The following is a 21,435-nucleotide window of genomic DNA, read 5'->3' on the forward strand; positions in this document are numbered from 1 at the left end:
AACAATGAAAAAGTTCCCCCCACGTTGGCTTCCTAGCTACAGTCCCAAAACATGAAGTATTTCCTATCTGCCTTCTGACGGTGTCAATCAGTCGATTTCCATGAGACACACACCTGTACATAAGCAAGTCCTTCTGGTCCGATTTTTGTTCAGATCCCGCATAGATGGTTCTCATTTTTGTAAGAGGAAGTCACAAAATGTCCGGAAAAATAGGTGCAAACATTATATGTGGAGCACAACTCACTAGCACAAGCACAAGTGCAACTTTAAACCAGCTCATATTATCATCATACTATTTTGATAGTATTTCAGAATATCAAGATAACAAATATTGACATACAAGAATATCGGCTGCAGAAAATCAGCCACTCTATCATGAAGGCAAATATATACAGGTAAGTATGGATTTACTATTCCTAACTCTATAGCTATGCACTTTTAGATATATGAGTGTATGCGTGTATGTTTGTGTGTGTGTAAAAAATGTTTGTCAACATTAAATTATGTTGATTTACTCAATACGATGTGTCAAATGGGGAAGACACCCCCTTGCTGGTCCAAGGTGTCATGACCACTCATGGTCTCGACCATGAAAAGTTATTCGTTCTTTCGTTTTGTCTTAAAATGCATTTCTCAATTGTAGTTCATGTTAGTGTACTCCAAAAGCCCTGTGGGAAGTGTAGTTTATGAGTGTCACATTAAAAACGAGCTCAAATTTCAAATTTGGCATACCAATGAGCTTTTGTAGGACTGTTAGTTTGTGTGTTGGGTGGTGTCAGACATTACTATGAAACAATAGCTTTAAAATCCTAATATAAATTATCAGACATCTCGGGGCATATTTACAAGGAATTGGTGCATCGACTCTGATGCTCCAGTTTCCTTGCTTTGCGTTGCGTGCCCCATAACGACACCATGGTAGTGCTGTATTTACATTACAGGGAACCATGGAGCACATTGGTTTTGGTAGTATTGATGTTATTTTGGTGCTTTGCTGGACTAGCGCCAAATGTTTTGATGCTAGTCCAGCAAAGCGCGGGAAAGCCCATAAGAAATAGCCTAGCGTCACTTTCATGCCGGCCCTGGGCAGGTGTTAAAACATGATGCTAGCATGACGCAGTGAAAATATAAATTTCACTGCACCATGTTTTTTGGGCCTCCTTGGGGGGAACGTCCCCCCTTGCATACATTATACCTGGCGCAGGTATAATGTGGTGTGAGGGTTTACAAGATGGCACAATGCTAGCATTGCACCACTTTGTAAATATGGCGAAGGTGAGGGCCCATTTAGTACTGCCGTAGTGTGAAAAAAAATAACACTACAGTGGCGTTTACCCCAGAATTCTTATGCCATAAATAACTGAATATATTTACGAATTCATTCTAGTAGTTCAATTTTGGATACTGCCCTTTGGTTGTTTAGTTGTTATTCATATAGAGAAGTAATGTGTGCTTTTCCATCGACATGTTTTCTTGTTCTGTTATGTACTGAAGGGCCTTACATTATTCTGTTGGTAGACTTCTATTTCGTGTGCTATTGTTCCTATTAAAACGTGTCTATTTATGTAAAATGTACATGAAGTTCTTCATAAATACCCACTGTGTGAAATGCCCCAAGTTTTTGATGTAATTAGAATCTAGTTTTTGCATTGTTCTCACGAGATCTCCACTTCTCCTTGATTTGGTACTTTTATCAATAGCAAAACAATCCAATGAGCTTGGATTACGGGCATATTGCATTTCATGTCTTGCTACTTCGTTACTCTGATCTCTTATTCGATCATTCTTATGTGCTCGAAAATTCATTTGTTTTACAAACTGCATGTCGTACTTCCGATGTACTGGAATCAACATATTAACTAATAGATTGCATTTAGGAAACCTCTGATCTCTTAATGTTTGCCATTGTGTAATACAACAACTGGGGTGTTTTGTTTATTCTTTTTGGTTAAAAAATCTTTTTTATTGCGTTTTTTACAGAAAAGGACAACAAAACAACCCCCAGACATAGACGTCATGTGGTCAAGCATGCATCTGCCAAAATTCAGTGCTACACAATAGCCTCAGACTGGCCCGCTTTCTGCAGCGGCATATTTTAGACAATTTAGCCACCCAGCAGGCCCTGAAGCTCCATCTGGGGCCTTATCAGGTGCCATCACTTGTCCTCATCTTCCTCCCTTGGAACTCTACTCCTTTAACCCTCGTGCCTCCATCCATGGACCCCATTTTCTTTCAAATAAATGTGAGCACTCCCTCGCATGGTACACTAATCTTTCTGCCCCCGTACACCAGGCCATGCCTTCATACCACACCCGCATAGTTCGCAGTGACCTCACTCCCCAGTATTTAAGAAGATCCCTATGTGCCACCGTCAAGGCCACGTGGCTAAAGAGCAGGGTGTAATTATCAGGGGATTGTTCCCCCATAAGCCTTGAGAGATCAGTTGGGGAGAAAGCTGCTCCACTGAATTCAAAATGTAAGACAAACTTGTGCCTATTGGTTTCCAATAAGCTCTGGGCACTCTCAAATCATGTGGATCAAGATGCCCCTCATCAGGCATCTGCGGAGACAGCAACCATCAATCGTCCCCCCCATCCAGAACAGCTGAGTTTGTGTGTAATATGCCCAATGACTTTCAGATGGATCAACCAGAACCCTACCTTGATTGCCACCTCACCCCGGTAGCTGCACACCATTTCCCAGTTATTGTCTTCAAGCCTACCCAAGTCTCATTACCATTTCTCCTGTAGTGAATCAATCGATAGAAGACTATTATTCAACAGTGTGGAGTAGATTTGGGGCCCTGCATGGCTCGTCAAAGGGGCACCCAGGACTCTGAATTGTAACCAGGTTTCCTCTTCTATTTCCTTTTGGAGGGCATCACATTTTCCTAAGATGTATCTCATCTGCCGATATATTAGGATTTGGCTTCCTGTCACTTGTATTCTGCCTGGAGGTCAGCAAACAAGATCACTGTCCCCTCCTTCCAGACATCCCCAAACTTGGATATACCAAGTAGGTCCCACTTTCTGCAGCTCTCCATCTGTCACAATCCACTCAGAAGGTCTGAGTACCACAGGGGGGTCTCCAGTGTCAGCTTGCCCTGCCATCCCACTTTCTGGGTTGCCCTTTTCCTTATCTTCACCACTACCTCCGTAGGGTCAGGTGGGGCTGGGGTCTGCCTCCTGCCCCCCATATAATCTTCACAGCTAGCACTCTGGGGTCATTGCAGCTTGGTCCGCCCTCAGGGAAGGTTCCTGCTGCATCTAGGAGGCCCAGTCATTTACCACCACCAGCTGTGCGGCCCAGTAGTAAAGTCTGAGATTTGGAAGGGAGATACCCCATCTCAAGGCATCTAGTCAAAAGGGCAGGGCAGTTCTGGGCATCCCACCACCTCAAAAAGGCCTGCTGGACCCAGCAAGGAAAGCAGGAGTTTCCTCCATCTTTCCACATCACATCGATATGCCTCAAGGATCTTCGGTGCATTTTTCTCAAGGAATGTGTCTCAATCAGGAGTTACAAAAATGCTGAGGTATCAAAAGCCCTGAATCACCCACCTGAAGGTATAGCCCTGGTTCGGATTCAAGCTACTGATTTGAGCCACTTAATACGGATCCCTGTTTTGTCCATTCTTGAGGACTTTGCGGTGGTGGCATATTGTGAAAATCTATGGCTTTTTCGGTCACGTATTTCTCATGTTTGGACTGCAGTAATAAGTCGTTACTAGTATATCCGTAGGGCATTCATCATTTATGTAAATGATTAGTGGTCTATTTCCTAATTTCTAATTACCCTTAAGGGTTGTCCTTTACTGGCTACTAGTATTTTTGTAGAATATGTCTGATCTAAGAGGTAGAGAAAATGGAAATTAGATTCCTCAAGAGAGTACAAAAAGAAAACCATCAAACACACAAGAAGTGCAGAAACCAGTGTACGCAATTAACTAATGGCTAATGTTGATGAATCAGAATTTCAAGAATGTACATGAAGGAGATGGCAAAATGATAATGGTTTCACATACACAAAAGAATAGGACAAGATTGGTTAGTTCCCTCTAGGAAGCCTCCATGACTTTAGGTCCCATCGGGGGCCCTCCAGCACTACCACTGTTTTGAAATGAGCCCCCTTCTGTAAAGGTGAAGGGCCACCCATTCCATAATGTCCACCAATCACACCTCCTAGAAACCTCTTTTCTCTCTCCTTGCTGAGGATGCAGCACATAGGAAGTTTAGGAGGCTTTGCATTCCACTCTCTGCGCCATATGTGGAGAACCAGTGATGCAAGGATGATGTGAAATAACCATGGACCTCTAAAGTGGTACCCAAGGCAAGTAAGGGTTACCCTTGGTTTGTCCAATAGCATCCCAGCTGTAACGGGTCTAAGGGGTCTTGAAAGTACCAGGAGGAACAGAAAGTCAACTGCACCTCTAAATGCAATCTTTGCATTCAACATAATGCCTTCCAATAGCAAATAAGATGCTGCTGAGGGACAAGGGTGTGACAAAAGATAATTCCTGGGATGTGATTTCCAGAGGTGTAACACAAAAGCCACCATCTCCTCCCCTGCCCCCACCCCCCGCTGAAAAGTATCCCTTTAGTCTTTCATATCTTACTAATGTGTGCTTTTCCATCGACATGCTTTCTTGTTCTGTTATGTACTGAAGGGCCTTACATTATTCTGTTGGTAGACTTCTATTTCGTGTGCTATTGTTCCTATTAAAACGTGTCTATTTATGTAAAATGTACATGAAGTTCTTCATAAATACCCACTGTGTGAAATGCCCCAAGTTTTTGATGTAATTAGAATCTAGTTTTTGCATTGTTCTCACGAGATCTCCACTTCTCCTTGATTTGGTACTTTTATCAATAGCAAAACAATCCAATGAGCTTGGATTACGGGCATATTGCATTTCATGTCTTGCTACTTCGTTACTCTGATCTCTTATTCGATCATTCTTATGTGCTCGAAAATTCATTTGTTTTACAAACTGCATGTCGTACTTCCGATGTACTGGAATCAACATATTAACTAATAGATTGCATTTAGGAAACCTCTGATCTCTTAATGTTTGCCATTGTGTAATACAACAACTGGGGTGTTTTGTTTATTCTTTTTGGTTAAAAAATCTTTTTTATTGCGTTTTTTACAGAAAAGGACAACAAAACAACCCCCAGACATAGACGTCATGTGGTCAAGCATGCATCTGCCAAAATTCAGTGCTACACAATAGCCTCAGACTGGCCCGCTTTCTGCAGCGGCATATTTTAGACAATTTAGCCACCCAGCAGGCCCTGAAGCTCCATCTGGGGCCTTATCAGGTGCCATCACTTGTCCTCATCTTCCTCCCTTGGAACTCTACTCCTTTAACCCTCGTGCCTCCATCTATGGACCCCATTTTCTTTCAAATAAATGTGAGCACTCCCTCGCATGGTACACTAATCTTTCTGCCCCCGTACACCAGGCCATGCCTTCATACCACACCCGCATAGTTCGCAGTGACCTCACTCCCCAGTATTTAAGAAGATCCCTATGTGCCACCGTCAAGGCCACGTGGCTAAAGAGCAGGGTGTAATTATCAGGGGATTGTTCCCCCATAAGCCTTGAGAGATCAGTTGGGGAGAAAGCTGCTCCACTGAATTCAAAATGTAAGACAAACTTGTGCCTATTGGTTTCCAATAAGCTCTGGGCACTCTCAAATCATGTGGATCAAGATGCCCCTCATCAGGCATCTGCGGAGACAGCAACCATCAATCGTCCCCCCCATCCAGAACAGCTGAGTTTGTGTGTAATATGCCCAATGACTTTCAGATGGATCAACCAGAACCCTACCTTGATTGCCACCTCACCCCGGTAGCTGCACACCATTTCCCAGTTATTGTCTTCAAGCCTACCCAAGTCTCATTACCATTTCTCCTGTAGTGAATCAATCGATAGAAGACTATTATTCAACAGTGTGGAGTAGATTTGGGGCCCTGCATGGCTCGTCAAAGGGGCACCCAGGACTCTGAATTGTAACCAGGTTTCCTCTTCTATTTCCTTTTGGAGGGCATCACATTTTCCTAAGATGTATCTCATCTGCCGATATATTAGGATTTGGCTTCCTGTCACTTGTATTCTGCCTGGAGGTCAGCAAACAAGATCACTGTCCCCTCCTTCCAGACATCCCCAAACTTGGATATACCAAGTAGGTCCCACTTTCTGCAGCTCTCCATCTGTCACAATCCACTCAGAAGGTCTGAGTACCACAGGGGGGTCTCCAGTGTCAGCTTGCCCTGCCATCCCACTTTCTGGGTTGCCCTTTTCCTTATCTTCACCACTACCTCCGTAGGGTCAGGTGGGGCTGGGGTCTGCCTCCTGCCCCCCATATAATCTTCACAGCTAGCACTCTGGGGTCATTGCAGCTTGGTCCGCCCTCAGGGAAGGTTCCTGCTGCATCTAGGAGGCCCAGTCATTTACCACCACCAGCTGTGCGGCCCAGTAGTAAAGTCTGAGATTTGGAAGGGAGATACCCCATCTCAAGGCATCTAGTCAAAAGGGCAGGGCAGTTCTGGGTATCCCACCACCTCAAAAAGGCCTGCTGGACCCAGCAAGGAAAGCAGGAGTTTCCTCCATCTTTCCACATCACATCGATATGCCTCAAGGATCTTCGGTGCATTTTTCTCAAGGAATGTGTCTCAATCAGGAGTTACAAAAATGCTGAGGTATCAAAAGCCCTGAATCACCCACCTGAAGGTATAGCCCTGGTTCGGATTCAAGCTACTGATTTGAGCCACTTAATACGGATCCCTGTTTTGTCCATTCTTGAGGACTTTGCGGTGGTGGCATATTGTGAAAATCTATGGCTTTTTCGGTCACGTATTTCTCATGTTTGGACTGCAGTAATAAGTCGTTACTAGTATATCCGTAGGGCATTCATCATTTATGTAAATGATTAGTGGTCTATTTCCTAATTTCTAATTACCCTTAAGGGTTGTCCTTTACTGGCTACTAGTATTTTTGTAGAATATGTCTGATCTAAGAGGTAGAGAAAATGGAAATTAGATTCCTCAAGAGAGTACAAAAAGAAAACCATCAAACACACAAGAAGTGCAGAAACCAGTGTACGCAATTAACTAATGGCTAATGTTGATGAATCAGAATTTCAAGAATGTACATGAAGGAGATGGCAAAATGATAATGGTTTCACATACACAAAAGAATAGGACAAGATTGGTTAGTTCCCTCTAGGAAGCCTCCATGACTTTAGGTCCCATCGGGGGCCCTCCAGCACTACCACTGTTTTGAAATGAGCCCCCTTCTGTAAAGGTGAAGGGCCACCCATTCCATAATGTCCACCAATCACACCTCCTAGAAACCTCTTTTCTCTCTCCTTGCTGAGGATGCAGCACATAGGAAGTTTAGGAGGCTTTGCATTCCACTCTCTGCGCCATATGTGGAGAACCAGTGATGCAAGGATGATGTGAAACGTCAGGGCACCAGGGTCCTGTCACCTGGTCCTTCATTCGATAATGCACGTGCCCTGGAGAGCAAGGGCAACTGTAAAGAAGAAATACCTTCCAAGATATCCACATACAATTAAACCCCCGCAAAAAAGTAAGATTTAACTGTCTGAGGCTCCATCAATTGATAAACATAACCTTCAAGTTGAGGCAGTGCCACACAAGGCAAAGTGGTCTCGTTCAAACTTGCATATTCTTTGTTGTGTTAGTCTCAGAAAATGGGGGTGGGAGAACAAAAGAGTGCTTGACAAGATTCTTTGGGCTTGCCAGGAGCAGAAGAGGGACCCCTCTAGCTCCTTTGAGTGCAGAGAGAAAATCAACATCCTAGGTCTCCTGGGGATGCGAATTAGTCATCCCTGAAGAAGGTAGCATGCATGGATGTGGTATTTGTATAGCAAGAATCCTAACAAAAGATAGCAAGTCATAGGAGAGGTAGTTACATTGGTGGAGCAGAAGTCCACTATTACTGCATCATGACATAGTGTTCCATAAAAAGGTGTGTCTTCATCCCTTTCCTAAATTAAAACAGGGTGGAGCCAACCTTGAGTACAGAGGTGTGTTTCCTTTTTTTTCCTTTTTACTCATCTTTGACCAGTCTGATGATGTCCTGGCTGGTAGCCCAGCTTCAGCACTGGTGGCACCTGGTGCAACAGTGTTTTTTTGGCACCCCGTGACATCCTCTATGGATTCCCTCACTACTACCCGGCAAAAGTGACCCTCATTATTCCATAGCCCCTCTCCCACATTCATTAAAATTGTTTTAAAGTGCTGTTAAAGGCTGGCTTTACTAATCCTCCTAGCTATCCACATAAAATACAGATCTGTACTTTGCATCAGGCATAATATCCCTCTACGATACTTTAGGGCGAGTCAAAACTGTGACTAGACAAAACTTTGATCCCTCTCTCTAGCAGGAACAATAATCAAAAGAGTTATCTTGACATCTTTATTGCTGCCTGAAAGCTGACACACAAGGAACTCTGCGTAAGTTATTGCTAAACATAGTCCCCCCCCTGAGGTCAACGACCAGTGTGGCCCCACTGGTCGCACGGCTGGTGTGTTGAGAGCCACAGAGACTGTGAAATTGTCAGCCAGATATGCAGAGGTGTTGGAAGTGATTACTTTGTATATGATGTGGCTGGTTTCGAAATTGATGTGAACCTGCATGGAGAATCAGTGGAGTTCCATTAGTATGGGAATTGATGCAGTCATATTCTTTCTTATGCCCTGGGTGATAAATGCTGTGATTAGACTAATTTTAAGAGTCCCCAGGGCCTTACATATGTGAAGGTTCAGGCTGTATTGGACTTTAGTGATTACGGTCTTCAGGGGTTGTTTAGCAATATGGTGTAAACAGAGAAATACCAGTTCATTTTGAAATATTAATTGCTTTTTGCAAGGTGTGTCAAAGCCAAAAGTTCTGGCTTTTGATAATGTTTAGTAAATATTGTTCTGGTAAAACCAGTAGGTTTATGATTTAACACCACATCAACTGCCAAAGGTAATAGGCACTTATTATTACTAGTGAGCTAAAGATTCAGAGTGTGTAGACTTGACTTTTCATTGGCTAACTGCAAAGCCGCATTTAGGATGGAAAATGCTGTTCCCACTGTCATTGTGATTACTGTTTGTTCTAGTAATTTACCAACTGTATACTGTGAGTCTATGCATGATTAGTAGCTTTGTGCAAATTAAGATTATTTTCCTTGTTAAAAGTAAAAACAATAACTAAACTATGATTTACTGAGTGGTATTATGTATTATACTGAGTTTTTAGTTTTAAACACTTCTCACCTCCATGAGAAAGCCTAGGACAGCTCTGCCATGACTAACTTGAGAGCCAAGTGCTTAAGTGCTGAAGGGGGGTACTTTGCTTTAAATATTGAGATAAAATAGTATGTGGGTCAGTGGTAATCGACTCCAATTGATACAACTGAGACTCAGTAATTCATGCATCTCCTGGGCCTCTGCAAAATTCCTTACATAGGTCATGTAATGAATTGTCTCTAAGGGCTGACAAACTGTCCGGATCATGGCTTGAGGATCTCTGACTATCCCATGTCAGCTAATATTTGTCTGATGTCATCTGAAACTTGGTAGACCCCTTAGGGATCGCATGGGGTTTGTGGCCCTCCAATGTCTATGGGACTCATTTAGAGTTTAATTGAAGTGCATCCTCACTGTAAACTGAGGGTCTTCCATTATGCAAGCTCATGGTTCACTTTACCCCGTTTTTGAAGATGTGGCAAAGGCTGGAGCTTCTGCATGGCCCTTTAGCACATAGTCGCTAGTAGGTGGTTGCCCACCACAGGGTGACCACCTTTGGTGCATGCTTCTTTTTTAGGGCTTCAGGAGTTTTTTTTTTTACTAGAGTTGGAAGTATGGCAAAGGGGGCCGACAGGAGTCGACTTGTTAAATGGCTTCAGTTTGTTGACAGTGAGTTACTGAGTTCCCATCCAGTTCCGTTCAAACATGTATCATACCTTTGTTTGAAGGCATAAAGAAATCAGTTGTTTTGCAATATACGTATATAGTATGCAATTCTGTTATGAAAGAGGTCCTGCTCTACACAGTGGCATTTCACAGGTGGTGAGCCTTTTGATTTGTGTTTTGATTAAAGTAACACAATACTTATTGATCAAGTAGCAATTCAATTCATAGTATGCACCTTCGGAACTTGGAGTATTCATAGTAGTAGTAGTAGTAATAATAATAATAATATCAATAATATTACTACTACTAATAATAGTAGTAATAATAATATGATTATTATTATTCATTTTTAATTATTATTATTATTGTTAGTGGCGTTATTATTATTGTTATTAACATATTAACAATTCAATGTTTTAGGTCAGAGATCACTTTTATACTAGAAGACTAAACTCACCAAGACCAGTCAGTTCTCTTTGAAAATATAACGAGGTATGAAAAGGTGATACTGATTCTCTCCTGCCTTGTAGCGTAGAATCTCCATCATATTTTAGCACTGCCTCCTTCGCTATAGGTCTTTAAGAAATCAGTAATGACGGCAAGGCCACAACGGACCCTTTTAAGGACCTGTCCTTTACATTTAGATTGCCTTTTCATTCATTATTGACGCCACAGCTGGGTCGAAATATGTGAGCTTCATTAAGCTTCCTTAAAGAACCACTGAAATCTCATGAAGTTTTAGAGGTACATTAGTACAGCTACCTCTCTAGGTATTTCTTTCAGGGCTACGTGATCAAGAGAGGTGGTGCATGAAAGTTAAATAATGGTTGTTGTTTTTTTTGCACTTTCTTGGAAGTGAAGGCCAACATCTGCATGCTCCTGCAGCTGTACACTATCCAACAGTGCAAGTATTTCTTCCTAGAAATATTAGAGGCGCACATGGGTGAGAGTCTACATTCAGTGTGTGGCATCTCTTCCCACTAGCTAAGCTCGACTTCAATACACTTGTATTATAAATTATGGTACCGAATCTGCCTCTTGGGATTAAAATGTGAACGGTGTGCTGGCCGAGTTGCATAACTTTCATTTAACCCACTCACTTTTATAACTTTAACCTCTGTTGCCAAAATCATTGATTGGGCATGGAGACTTGAAGAACAAAGTTCTGTATGGAAATTTAAGGAGTCCCTTTTCAATAGAAGTTAAAGTAGCACTGAAGGGTGTTTGCTTTGGGTTGAGAGGAGGTTTGATTTTGGGAATTGCTGTCTGTTTCGACTTTATGCTGCCATATTGAGCATCATCTGAGGACTGTAGTCAGGGAGAGTTGAATGCAGTATCACAATGATCACAGAATGGAATGGAATTGTTTGATAAAATTATTCTTATCTGTTATTGTTCCCTAGTCACAACATAACAATAGAGACAGTGGTGGTCCTCTATCTTGAGTGAAGGGCTGGAAGAATCAGGAAGGAAATAACCATGGACCTCTAAAGTGGTACCCAAGGCAAGTAAGGGTTACCCTTGGTTTGTCCAATAGCATCCCAGCTGTAACGGGTCTAAGGGGTCTTGAAAGTACCAGGAGGAACAGAAAGTCAACTGCACCTCTAAATGCAATCTTTGCATTCAACATAATGCCTTCCAATAGCAAATAAGATGCTGCTGAGGGACAAGGGTGTGACAAAAGATAATTCCTGGGATGTGATTTCCAGAGGTGTAACACAAAAGCCACCATCTCCTCCCCTGCCCCCCCCCCTCCCCCGCTGAAAAGTATCCCTTTAGTCTTTCATATCTTACTGATATTCATTGGCTATGGTTTGAATAGGAACCATAGAAGGCCCACAAGGTTTGAGGGATCCCTGAAGGGTTGGGCCCCCCCTCCTACACTAAAAGGCTGCAGGGGCCTGCGTTACATCCCTGATCATTGCAGTCAATTGGTCCATGATATCACTTCCTCTATCCCTGTCACTCTGGAAATCAAAGTCCACGATCATAGATGTTTATCACGTCTTTGTCTTACTGTCAGTTTGAAAACTTGCAGACGCTGGAGTTTTCTTGAGCTTCTAAGGTCAAATGAACGACACCTGCAAGTTACATTGAAATATGGGACGAGCGTATGAATAGCACAAAAGGCCTCTGTCCGTTGTGGCAGAAATGATCTCACCAGAAAGCAGAGAGAGAAAAAACACTGAAGAATGTCAGGACGCCAGCACCACAGGCAAAGACTAGAATGTTAACAAAGCCCATATTTCTGTCAGTTGCGCGTGCTCTGGAGAGTGTACAATAATGCAGTAACCACAAACGAGAACGATGTAAAATCGTTTTTTCTTGTGCTGATGCCTATTTTCAGCAGTGTCTTTATTTAGAAAACACGCCATGGACCGAATACTCTCTGAACGTTGTTAAAGACGACAGTAAAATGTACGCAGTTCATTTTTGGATCCCACAACATTTAAGCTATAATTCACGTTTAAGACTGTTGGGTTCCATAACATTAATCTAGTTCTTGACTTTTAAAGACCCAGTAACCATTGTGTGCGCATCTTCTTACAGCACCGAGTAGCCGGACAAAAGCAAGTCCTCCTTTCCTCGAGGAGTGTAAGGACAGATGTAAAGGCTGATGCAATCTGTTGACGTTTCTGTGTCCTAAGGAGGGACTCTCCTAATGCCGAGCTCAGATTTGTCTGCAGAAAAGGCAATTTAAAGTTGCCTAAGATTTTGAACATTTTGCTTATTTTCCGAAGATCTGTGAATTTTTTGGAAAATACCAACAGATATTCTATCCAAGTCTGATTTCCCCGGCAGACAGAAAGCCAGTGGAAACATCAGAACGGACGGAGGGATGGCTAAGGCAAAGGTGATGGACCTCAATTACAGCTTGTCGTAGAGACTAGTAGCGCTGCAAGTACAAATTGAAGCATTCATTCTTATGTTAATCTTAGTAGCAAGGCAGCTGAGCAGCAAGCTGGAGTGGGCATCTTTGTAGTCCCTCTATGGGAAGCTGTCCCAGCCCAGGTCACACAATGACTCCTGTCCCCTGTCACTAAAGTCAGCAAGTATAGTTGGTCTATTAGGTGAACACACATGGAACTAGGGCTCGGTGAAAGGTGCAAGAAGGCGCGTCTAGCCTGGCATTGGGGCACAGCAATTCTACTGGCTGACGTATGACAGAAACAGACTCCTTCACATAAGAGGTAGTCGAGAGAGACTTGCGCAAGGAAGAGAGACACCCTTCATATTTCAATTTATGATGGAAAATTATTCCAGTTTGGAGCTCATGTTGACACAAGATTTTTGGTTTATATTAAATGCATACATAGGCACACAGAGACCAGAACAGAGAGTGCACAATCCATCTACAAAGTGCTATTCAAAAACACGACACTCTGTGGGTTGATGTGTGGACTGCACATGTTTGAGAGGCGTAGACGTACTATGGTCTGCTCACACAGGTGTAATTCATTTTATTTATCAGACATACTGCACATGGCTCCGACAGCACTGAATATTGGCTAAAATCTGGATGTCAGGGCACACATCGATGCATTACTGGGGACAATAAGAAGCCACACAGCGCAGCAGGGACTGGATTCCCGGCACTGTTCCAGCTTCTTATAGGGCTGTGTTCACAGGCCGATCAAGAAGCTGGAAGAAGGATTGAGATAGGTCTTCCCATTTTCAAACTTGGTCTTGTTGCTCTGGCTGACTCCATGCCGAGAATCACGGCTTGCTGCTCAATGACCAGTGCCAGATTCCTGCTATTGGAGGATGTTCTTGGCATGGGGCACTCATAGCAAAAAGCTAGCTCTGGGACATTATAGGTAATTCTATGCATAAGGGAGGGCACCCAAGGCAAAATGTTGGTGCTGGCAAACTGGAGGTAATTCTTTGCCACAGAGAGGGCAGCCATGGCATATTGGGGCTAGGGGGCAGGTTGGGGGAGGCAAACCATGATAAAATGCTGGGTCTGAAATAACAGATGTAAATATTGACATATGGGTCATCCATAGTGTATGCACAGATTCAATGACCAGGGCTCAAAAAATTAGGACCACTGGCTATGGCAGTTTTATTTTATGAGGTCGAGCTATTTATAGATTCCACTTGATCTTCTGGCCAGTGAACAAAGAAATGGGTTCTGTTCAGTCAGAAACTGAATTAGCAATTAAGATGCCTTTAAATCTTATTCTTGTCACATTTGCTCTGTGTTCTGAGACAGAGGTCAAAAGTTAGTTTGTCTCCTTGTAATGCAAATCCTGTTCTTTGTCACTGCAGAGTTCCAGGATTTTGTAAGGTGAACTGTTTGACCTATGTGAAATGAAAGGCTTTTGGTCTCAGGTTTTTCTTAACACACAACATTTATATAACTAAATCAACTTTACAAATAAAATATATTTCAGTAGCTGTGAAATAATTTTTTTTGTATTTCTGTGTGATGAAAAAAAATATTTTAATAGCATGAAAAAAGTCGGAACACTTTATTTGGTGATGTGCAAATGATAAATGTTTTCTGAAACCTAACTTAACGGATTATTGTTAATACACTATATAGTTTTGAGTAAAGCTACAAGTTAGTGGGAAGGTTTTTGGACATTTCTTGGAAATCTACTGTCTGTAAATGACAGTGCGCTTTAAATCATCATCATCATCATGCTTTAGTAATATATTTATTTAAAGTGAGTGTTTAAACATAAACTGAGAAACACTCTTGCCCTGATGGCAAAGCTATTAGTAAACTAAGAGGCAAGTCATGCATGGTTCATGTGTACCCTATTTGTGAGCTAGATTTATTATACTTGGAACAAACATTTAGTGTATTTAATCAAACAAAAGGTGATTTTTTTTACAGCAGAAGTGCTGAACTCACATATTTGAAGGTGCACTCATGTGAGAATGAAGAAAAAGGCGACTGTAAAATACAATATTTGCATAAGATAACACAATTTGAGACTTGTTTCTGGGTTAAGTACATTACAGTTAGTTCAAGCAGATTATTCAAGCTACTCGACCTGCAGGTCTAGTAACATTTTTCAGATTTTTCAAAGCCTGATGACAAAATGCTGGTACTGGAATACTGCATGTAATTCTAGGTATGAGTAGCCACCAAATTGATGGCACAATGAAGGTAAATGTTTAACATAAAGGAAACTACATGGCAAATCTTTAAAACATTGTGTGAAATCCAAGCTAGTATTATGCCCCACCATTTTCAAAGATCACAAGGTACCATTGTAGAGAATAGTCTTGTGCTCTAAAAGAAACCATTCCTTGTGTTTCCTCCAACTTCTTTGTGAGAGAATAAAGTAACAGGATTTAGCCATGATCACTAGTTGAGAATGGGGTATGAAAGTAGCTTTTTTGCAGAACCAGCATTTGAAATATCACCTTCATTTACTTTATTCCTGGAGATGGGGGAGCTATAAGAGATTGACGTCCATACATAATGTAATATATATCAAAATAACACTAGATGCAGGACGATTCAAGAGAGAATGGCAGCCAAATGAAGAACAGTATATGTAAAAATCAAAATAAGGTGCACCGTGATGTATATGAAAATGGTAAACAGATGCAGGGTGATGTATGTGAGAATAACAGATATAAGGTGATATATATGAAAATTAAAACCAGATGCAGGGTGATGTGTGGGAAAATGACAAATAGATGAAGGGTTATGTACCCAGCAATGACAAACAAATGTAGCAGGATGTATGTAAAAATCAAACCAAGAAGCAGCATTATGTGTGGGAGAATGGCAAACAGATAAAGAGTGATCTATTTGAGAATGCCAAATAGATGCAGGGTGATCTATGTGAACATGACGATTAAATATATAGTGGGCGGCTTATTTGAGGTTCAAAATAATTCAGGGTAATGTTTCTGAGGATGCAAATGACAGGTGTGTGAATGAAATCCAAATTCAGAAGAGTTTAATGGTATCAGAATGAGAGAAAGTTTCAAAGCGATTGATCAATGCCAGTTTTGGGCTATGCAACAAAAACCACTGGCATTGTTCTGTGTCTGCATAAGAGAGCTAGGATCAGAAGCATTGATCTGTGCCAAAATTATAGCAAAGGGAAGGTGACTGGTTAGTGCCAGAATGAGAGATAATGTCAGGGTTATCTACGTCAGAATGCTTGTCACTGTGATTGACATGTGCCATAGTGAGAGCTGGGGAGACTGTCTTCCTCATGACTGAAACAAAAAGCCTGATTCCAGGAGCTTTGACTCCAACTCAAAGCCACAATGGTAATTATTTGCAGCACTATCAGATCCGGATACGCCATGATCGATGCCAAGATGACAGCCAAGTCAGGAACAGAACCGTAGACAACCTTACCTGTGTAAGAGCTGACTGAGGGATGAGCAGAACCAAGAATGTGAATTAGAGAAATTCAAGTCATACTTAATTACCTTTTGACTTCTTTGGCATCACTGGCAATGAAGAACCCTAAAGTCCCTTCTTGGATCTTCACGTGGTTCCCAGGATTAATTAATATTCTATTGGAGGGAGACCATAAGAAAACAAAACCAAAAAAACAAAACAATCATCATTATTAGAAAAATTAATTCACGGTTGCAAAGGAGCGATTGATTGGCTAACAATAGGGGACCCAGTGTCTGGCCACAAAAGCCTCTTTAGAAAATACATTTAGTAAATTGTGATGCATTTGATTTTCCATCAAGTTGCATACCAGAACACAAAAATGGCAGTTTTTGAAGACAAGGCCTGTGTCTGATCAATAGATTGTAACTTACTCCATTAGACCAACTGTCTCTAATAAGTAATTGTTCCTAATGACTGTATGTGCTCTGAAAGACAAGGCGGCATGGAGCAAGCCACAACAAGACAACATAAATACCTCAGCTGCAACTGTAACTCAGCCCTGAGAGGTACTATTTTAAGCCCTGCGTGCTAACTGCTCCATAAGGTACTTATTGCATGTTGCAATAAATTAAGCCACTAACATGCAAAATACATTGATGGGACCTGAGATTCCCACCAGCTAGCCCTGAGCTTAGCTGGTAAACCATATGCATGGCAACCTAAAACCTTCAGTACCCTAGTAGAGGTCTGATTGGCTGTCACTGTCTGAGACTCTCAATTTTAATTTCAGTGGTGTTCTACTCCTTGACTCTTGTGTCATTCTGTGCTACTACTGAGAGGATACACGGTTCTACAGGCCTGCAGTGCAATATGTTTTGCCTCTGCCAGCAGCAGGACAACCACATCAATCTCTGACAGTGCACCTCACCCTAGCCTGGCCAATCTCTGGCTCTTTGTAGATTTACCCTGCATCACATAACCTGCATAAAAGTGCCATTCAAAGACTTATTTCATATTCCAGACCTGTTGCAACATCAGACTTTCTCAGCTCAGCCCACTATAAATTTGTAACTGTGCTTTCATCACTTTCATGGTCCTGGTGATTGGCAGTGATCATCGATAATGTCTGGTGTCTATGATGGAGAAACAGAACTCAACGAGGTGTTGAAACCACCCGACCCTAATTATGAACCGATATGCAGTACCTCATCATGGCCTAGAGTCAAATTAAAAAATCCAGATAATGACAACATTTTGTTTTCTGAGGCATCTGAATGGTACAATGTCACATGTGGCTTGAAATCAGGTGTCATGTGTGTCAGTATGTATCTTTTCACCATCTCAACTCACACAACATCTATAGAGACTGTGATGAGGATTCAGACCCTTGGTTCACTGTCAGCCATCTTGTGTTATGGTTATCTGACTGCCATCTTGTGATCTGCTTGCCACAGAAGGAGACACTGACATGCACCATTTAACATGTTCATCTTAGTTCCACAACACAAGAATAAGATTATGGTGCCAAAGCTAGAGGCCAATATTTCCTTGCTTCAAATCCACAAAATATTCCCAAGTGGACAGCTACACACACACACACACACACATTAGGCCACATTTTTTCAGAAAGAGATAATTTACGGGCCCCCTATGTATTACTCAGGGGAATGGTACAGAACAACTACATTGCAACTAATTAACACTAGCCCAAATCACCAAACAATAGGCTGTGAAAGGATAGTAATCCTGCCACAAAGAGAAGCAAGGCCTGTATGCTGTAAGTGCCGCCTCCTGTAAGAGCCAAAAAAGCAAAAATGTCTGGATGGCTGTTTTGCAAGCTGATGAAAGCCAGCACTGAAGGTTTCCTGTAGAATCTCTGTTCAATACATTGCAGGCCTTCTGCTCATTGAAGTGCACAAACCACCACTGGCAGTGTGGATTGAAAACCAGTCTAGTATTGAGAACATCAATTCTGCTCAGAATACAGTCATCCGGAGATCATGGCTCCGACTGCAGATACCATCCAAACTGGTGAGTACACCATTAACTTTACAGCCAGTTTAAAATAACAATAAAAATATCTATGAACCTAGGGAAAGAGGCAAAGGGAGAAAAATATGCTTAATGAGGTTACCTGTGAGGTGTGTTGATCTCATAGTACAAAAGACAGAATATTTGCTTCAGATGTTCATGATTAAAACGATTCAACATATTCATAAAAACTCCACCAGGCAGTCTTGTTTGGTTTGCATTTTTTACATTTTCTTTCAGCAGTAGGATAACTCCTGGAATGCCGACTTTGATGCGTAATCTAGACTTCACAACAATTTACCCTGAATAGGATTAAGGATGACTAAATTTGCCTACAGGCCAAACTGAGAATGCAGGTTTCTTTTTACTAATGGGGACAGACCCATTCTCCCATCACCCTAACAAGTATAACATGACAGACCTTGTATTTGTAAATGCAGAAAAGGTTAATAATATGTATCATTAAATGAAAAATATGTACTTTTTATTAATTATTTTTAAGATATAATTATATTTATTTATATGTTAACTATTTTAAATATTTTAATTATTTGACATTATTACCTATGGGGTTATATTGCTGTTATTTTCTATGGGAGTGTTTGCAGTACTAGCAGTTGGCCGTGTGTAGTGCTGGACTTACCACTGTTTTTTTTAACAGTAACATACACTCAGATTTTGTGAATAGCCAAAGGTAGTAAAATTAATTAAAAGTGTAAATTATTCAAAATTGTAAATTAGCTTTGTGAATCAGGCCTTTAATTTCTACTGTCAAATCTACAACTGTCCTCTTCTGCAATAGATCTTTCTTAACTGCAGCGGTCAAAGCCTGGAATGCCATCTACTTCCACTTAGAAGCGAAATCTAACCTGCTGTATTTTAGGAAAGTGTTAATAACAGGCATGTTTTAATCTGAGCTCTAACCTAACCTAGTCTCTGTTGTGATAATTTTGTGCCAAGACATTTAAACTGACGTTGCATTGTATAAATTGCATCACTATATACCATACATTATAGACGGTCTGAGGCCAATAAGACATGTTAACCAAGCTCCTGGGCATACATGGGGCACCCACGTTTTAGTTTCACCTGTAGATATTTTGCAAAATACATTTTGATATGTCTGTTCTAAAAAATACTCTTTGCGTTCACCGATACATCGGGGGTGCTGGAAAATAGCCATTGTTGTTTTTGGTAGTTCTAGTGTCATTATCTTAACCTTAGGCTTTCAAGAACATCAAGTTAATATTTGCCATGTTTTCGGAAAGGATAGTAAATCAAAAGACCTGCTCAGAACTCGATGTGTGACTTAACGACAGGTGAACACTCTGAAATTTAAATCAGAGCTCGGAGTGGAGCATTATTAAAAACAGACCTGTCGTTTTCTGAACCCAAGGTAAGACCCGCTTTCTTCAATCGGTCTACTGTAACTGATTTATCTGGCAAGCAGGCGCAATGTGCATGCCAGTCTACTGCTCTGCCGTGTCGCACCACTCACAGGCTGGTTCTATTTCATCTGAGATAAAATTGCACAGCAAGATTTATGGGATTAAAGTCTAGTTCTGCGTGATGAATGCACACAACCGGTTCCTGGCTAATGCTTAAGGCCAGGTTTCAGTGTGTCACTCTCGCCACCCTGAGAAGCTCTTGGTTGTCTTAAATTAGGTCCTTTTTCTCATTTTAATCAGATTGTGTTCCTCATCTACAGATTACAATTGATTATCATGTTTTAACAAATTTACAGGGGCAGCATGACTTTCAATCACATTATTAGTGAAAGTACTTCTGATTGTTTTGTCATCGTCGTGTGTGTACCATTAACTATACCATATGAACCTCTACCTTAAGGGAATTGGATTTTTCACTTTTATGGGATGAATGAAGCACGGTCTTTAAAAATGTCCCGAGTGTGCTGTACTGCATTTGTTTCAGCAGGAGGTTAGAGTCTACAAGTAATCATGTCAAAATAAAAGCAACCTTCAACAAACAATTAATTTGTCACAGTCTAGGGGCCCAATCCCTAAGAGAGAATCAGAAAATTACAGGTAGGCTACTTCACCTCTGCCTGACTCTATGGAATTCAAAACTGGTTACAGAAATGCACCTGGAAAGATTTACCAGGTGCAGATTTCCAGGTGTACTTCATTGAAGGTCATGTGACATTCTCTGAGAGATCTTGTTTGGTAGCAGAGAAATCGACACGATGGGATTAGGAATCCCTGTTCAAATGCACACTTTTGTTCTCTATTTGGGGAAAATGTTAATCCCATAGACAAAATCTTTCCCTTAGACCCCACCAAATCTAGGGGTGATCCATTCCACTTCCCACCCTGGAAAGGGATTTATGTAATCTCTTGGATAAAGTACAAATAGTTCCCTTTCGAGGGTGAAAAGTGGAATTAGTACATGTTTGCATGTGTTCTCAGATGTCCAAGGGCAGCAACTCCGTGGAAAGCCCATTTTCCTATCCTTTAAGTGCAATTTACAGGTACAGAGAACTCTACACTCATTGCAAAGATCTCAGCACACATACATTGACTTATGCCTGCCAGGAGCTCTTTTGTGAATTTCTGACAGACATAAAATGGAAAATAATGATCTAAACTCACCTCTACTAACAAATGTACCTATTTGAATAGTGCCCAAAGAGTCTGGTCCCTTAATTATGGCTCCTTTCCTCTTGCTGCTCTTGACAAGAAGATAGATTTTCCTCTTTGTGGTGCATGGTGCCACACCTCTCATCGATACAGTGGTCAGGATGGAAGAATTATTTATTCTTATTGTGCACACCTACACCATCAGTTTTCTGTCAAAGTCTCCATCGATCTATCCCATCTATGGTTTTGGGTTACATGATACCCTTTGAATAAAGTAAGGTAGTGCCTTTGGATAAAGCCATGGCTAGGTGTGGATGGGAGTCCATGCAGGTTGAAAGGTCGGTAACTAGGTTAAGGAGTCCAAGATCCTACAGTCACTCTAGTTGCACCAATGTCTACACCAGCAGGCACAATCATAGAAACCTTCACAAAAATGCCATCCCAAGAAATGTATAACTAAAAAGAATACTAGTTAGTAGGCGCCGTAGATGTGATGTACCATTCCACATACAGTAATATACATGATATCATAAAAATCATAGTGTTCATA

General features: G+C 41.4%; 1 protein-coding gene across 7 annotated transcripts in view; it reads right to left on the reverse strand.

Moving 5' to 3' along the window:
* Positions 1-21,435, reverse strand: part of KCNMA1 (potassium calcium-activated channel subfamily M alpha 1) — a 1,226,483-nt gene that overhangs the window by 347,164 nt on the left and 857,884 nt on the right. For all 7 annotated transcript variants that reach the window (XM_069240804.1, XM_069240805.1, XM_069240803.1 and 4 more), the window contains exon 17: positions 16,344-16,430. In XM_069240804.1, coding sequence (XP_069096905.1) covers positions 16,344-16,430 — 87 coding nt within the window. The remainder of the gene's footprint in view (positions 1-16,343; positions 16,431-21,435) is intronic.

The sequence above is a fragment of the Pleurodeles waltl genome, chromosome 6 (assembly GCF_031143425.1).
Source record: "Pleurodeles waltl isolate 20211129_DDA chromosome 6, aPleWal1.hap1.20221129, whole genome shotgun sequence".
Classification (NCBI taxonomy): domain Eukaryota; kingdom Metazoa; phylum Chordata; class Amphibia; order Caudata; family Salamandridae; genus Pleurodeles; species Pleurodeles waltl.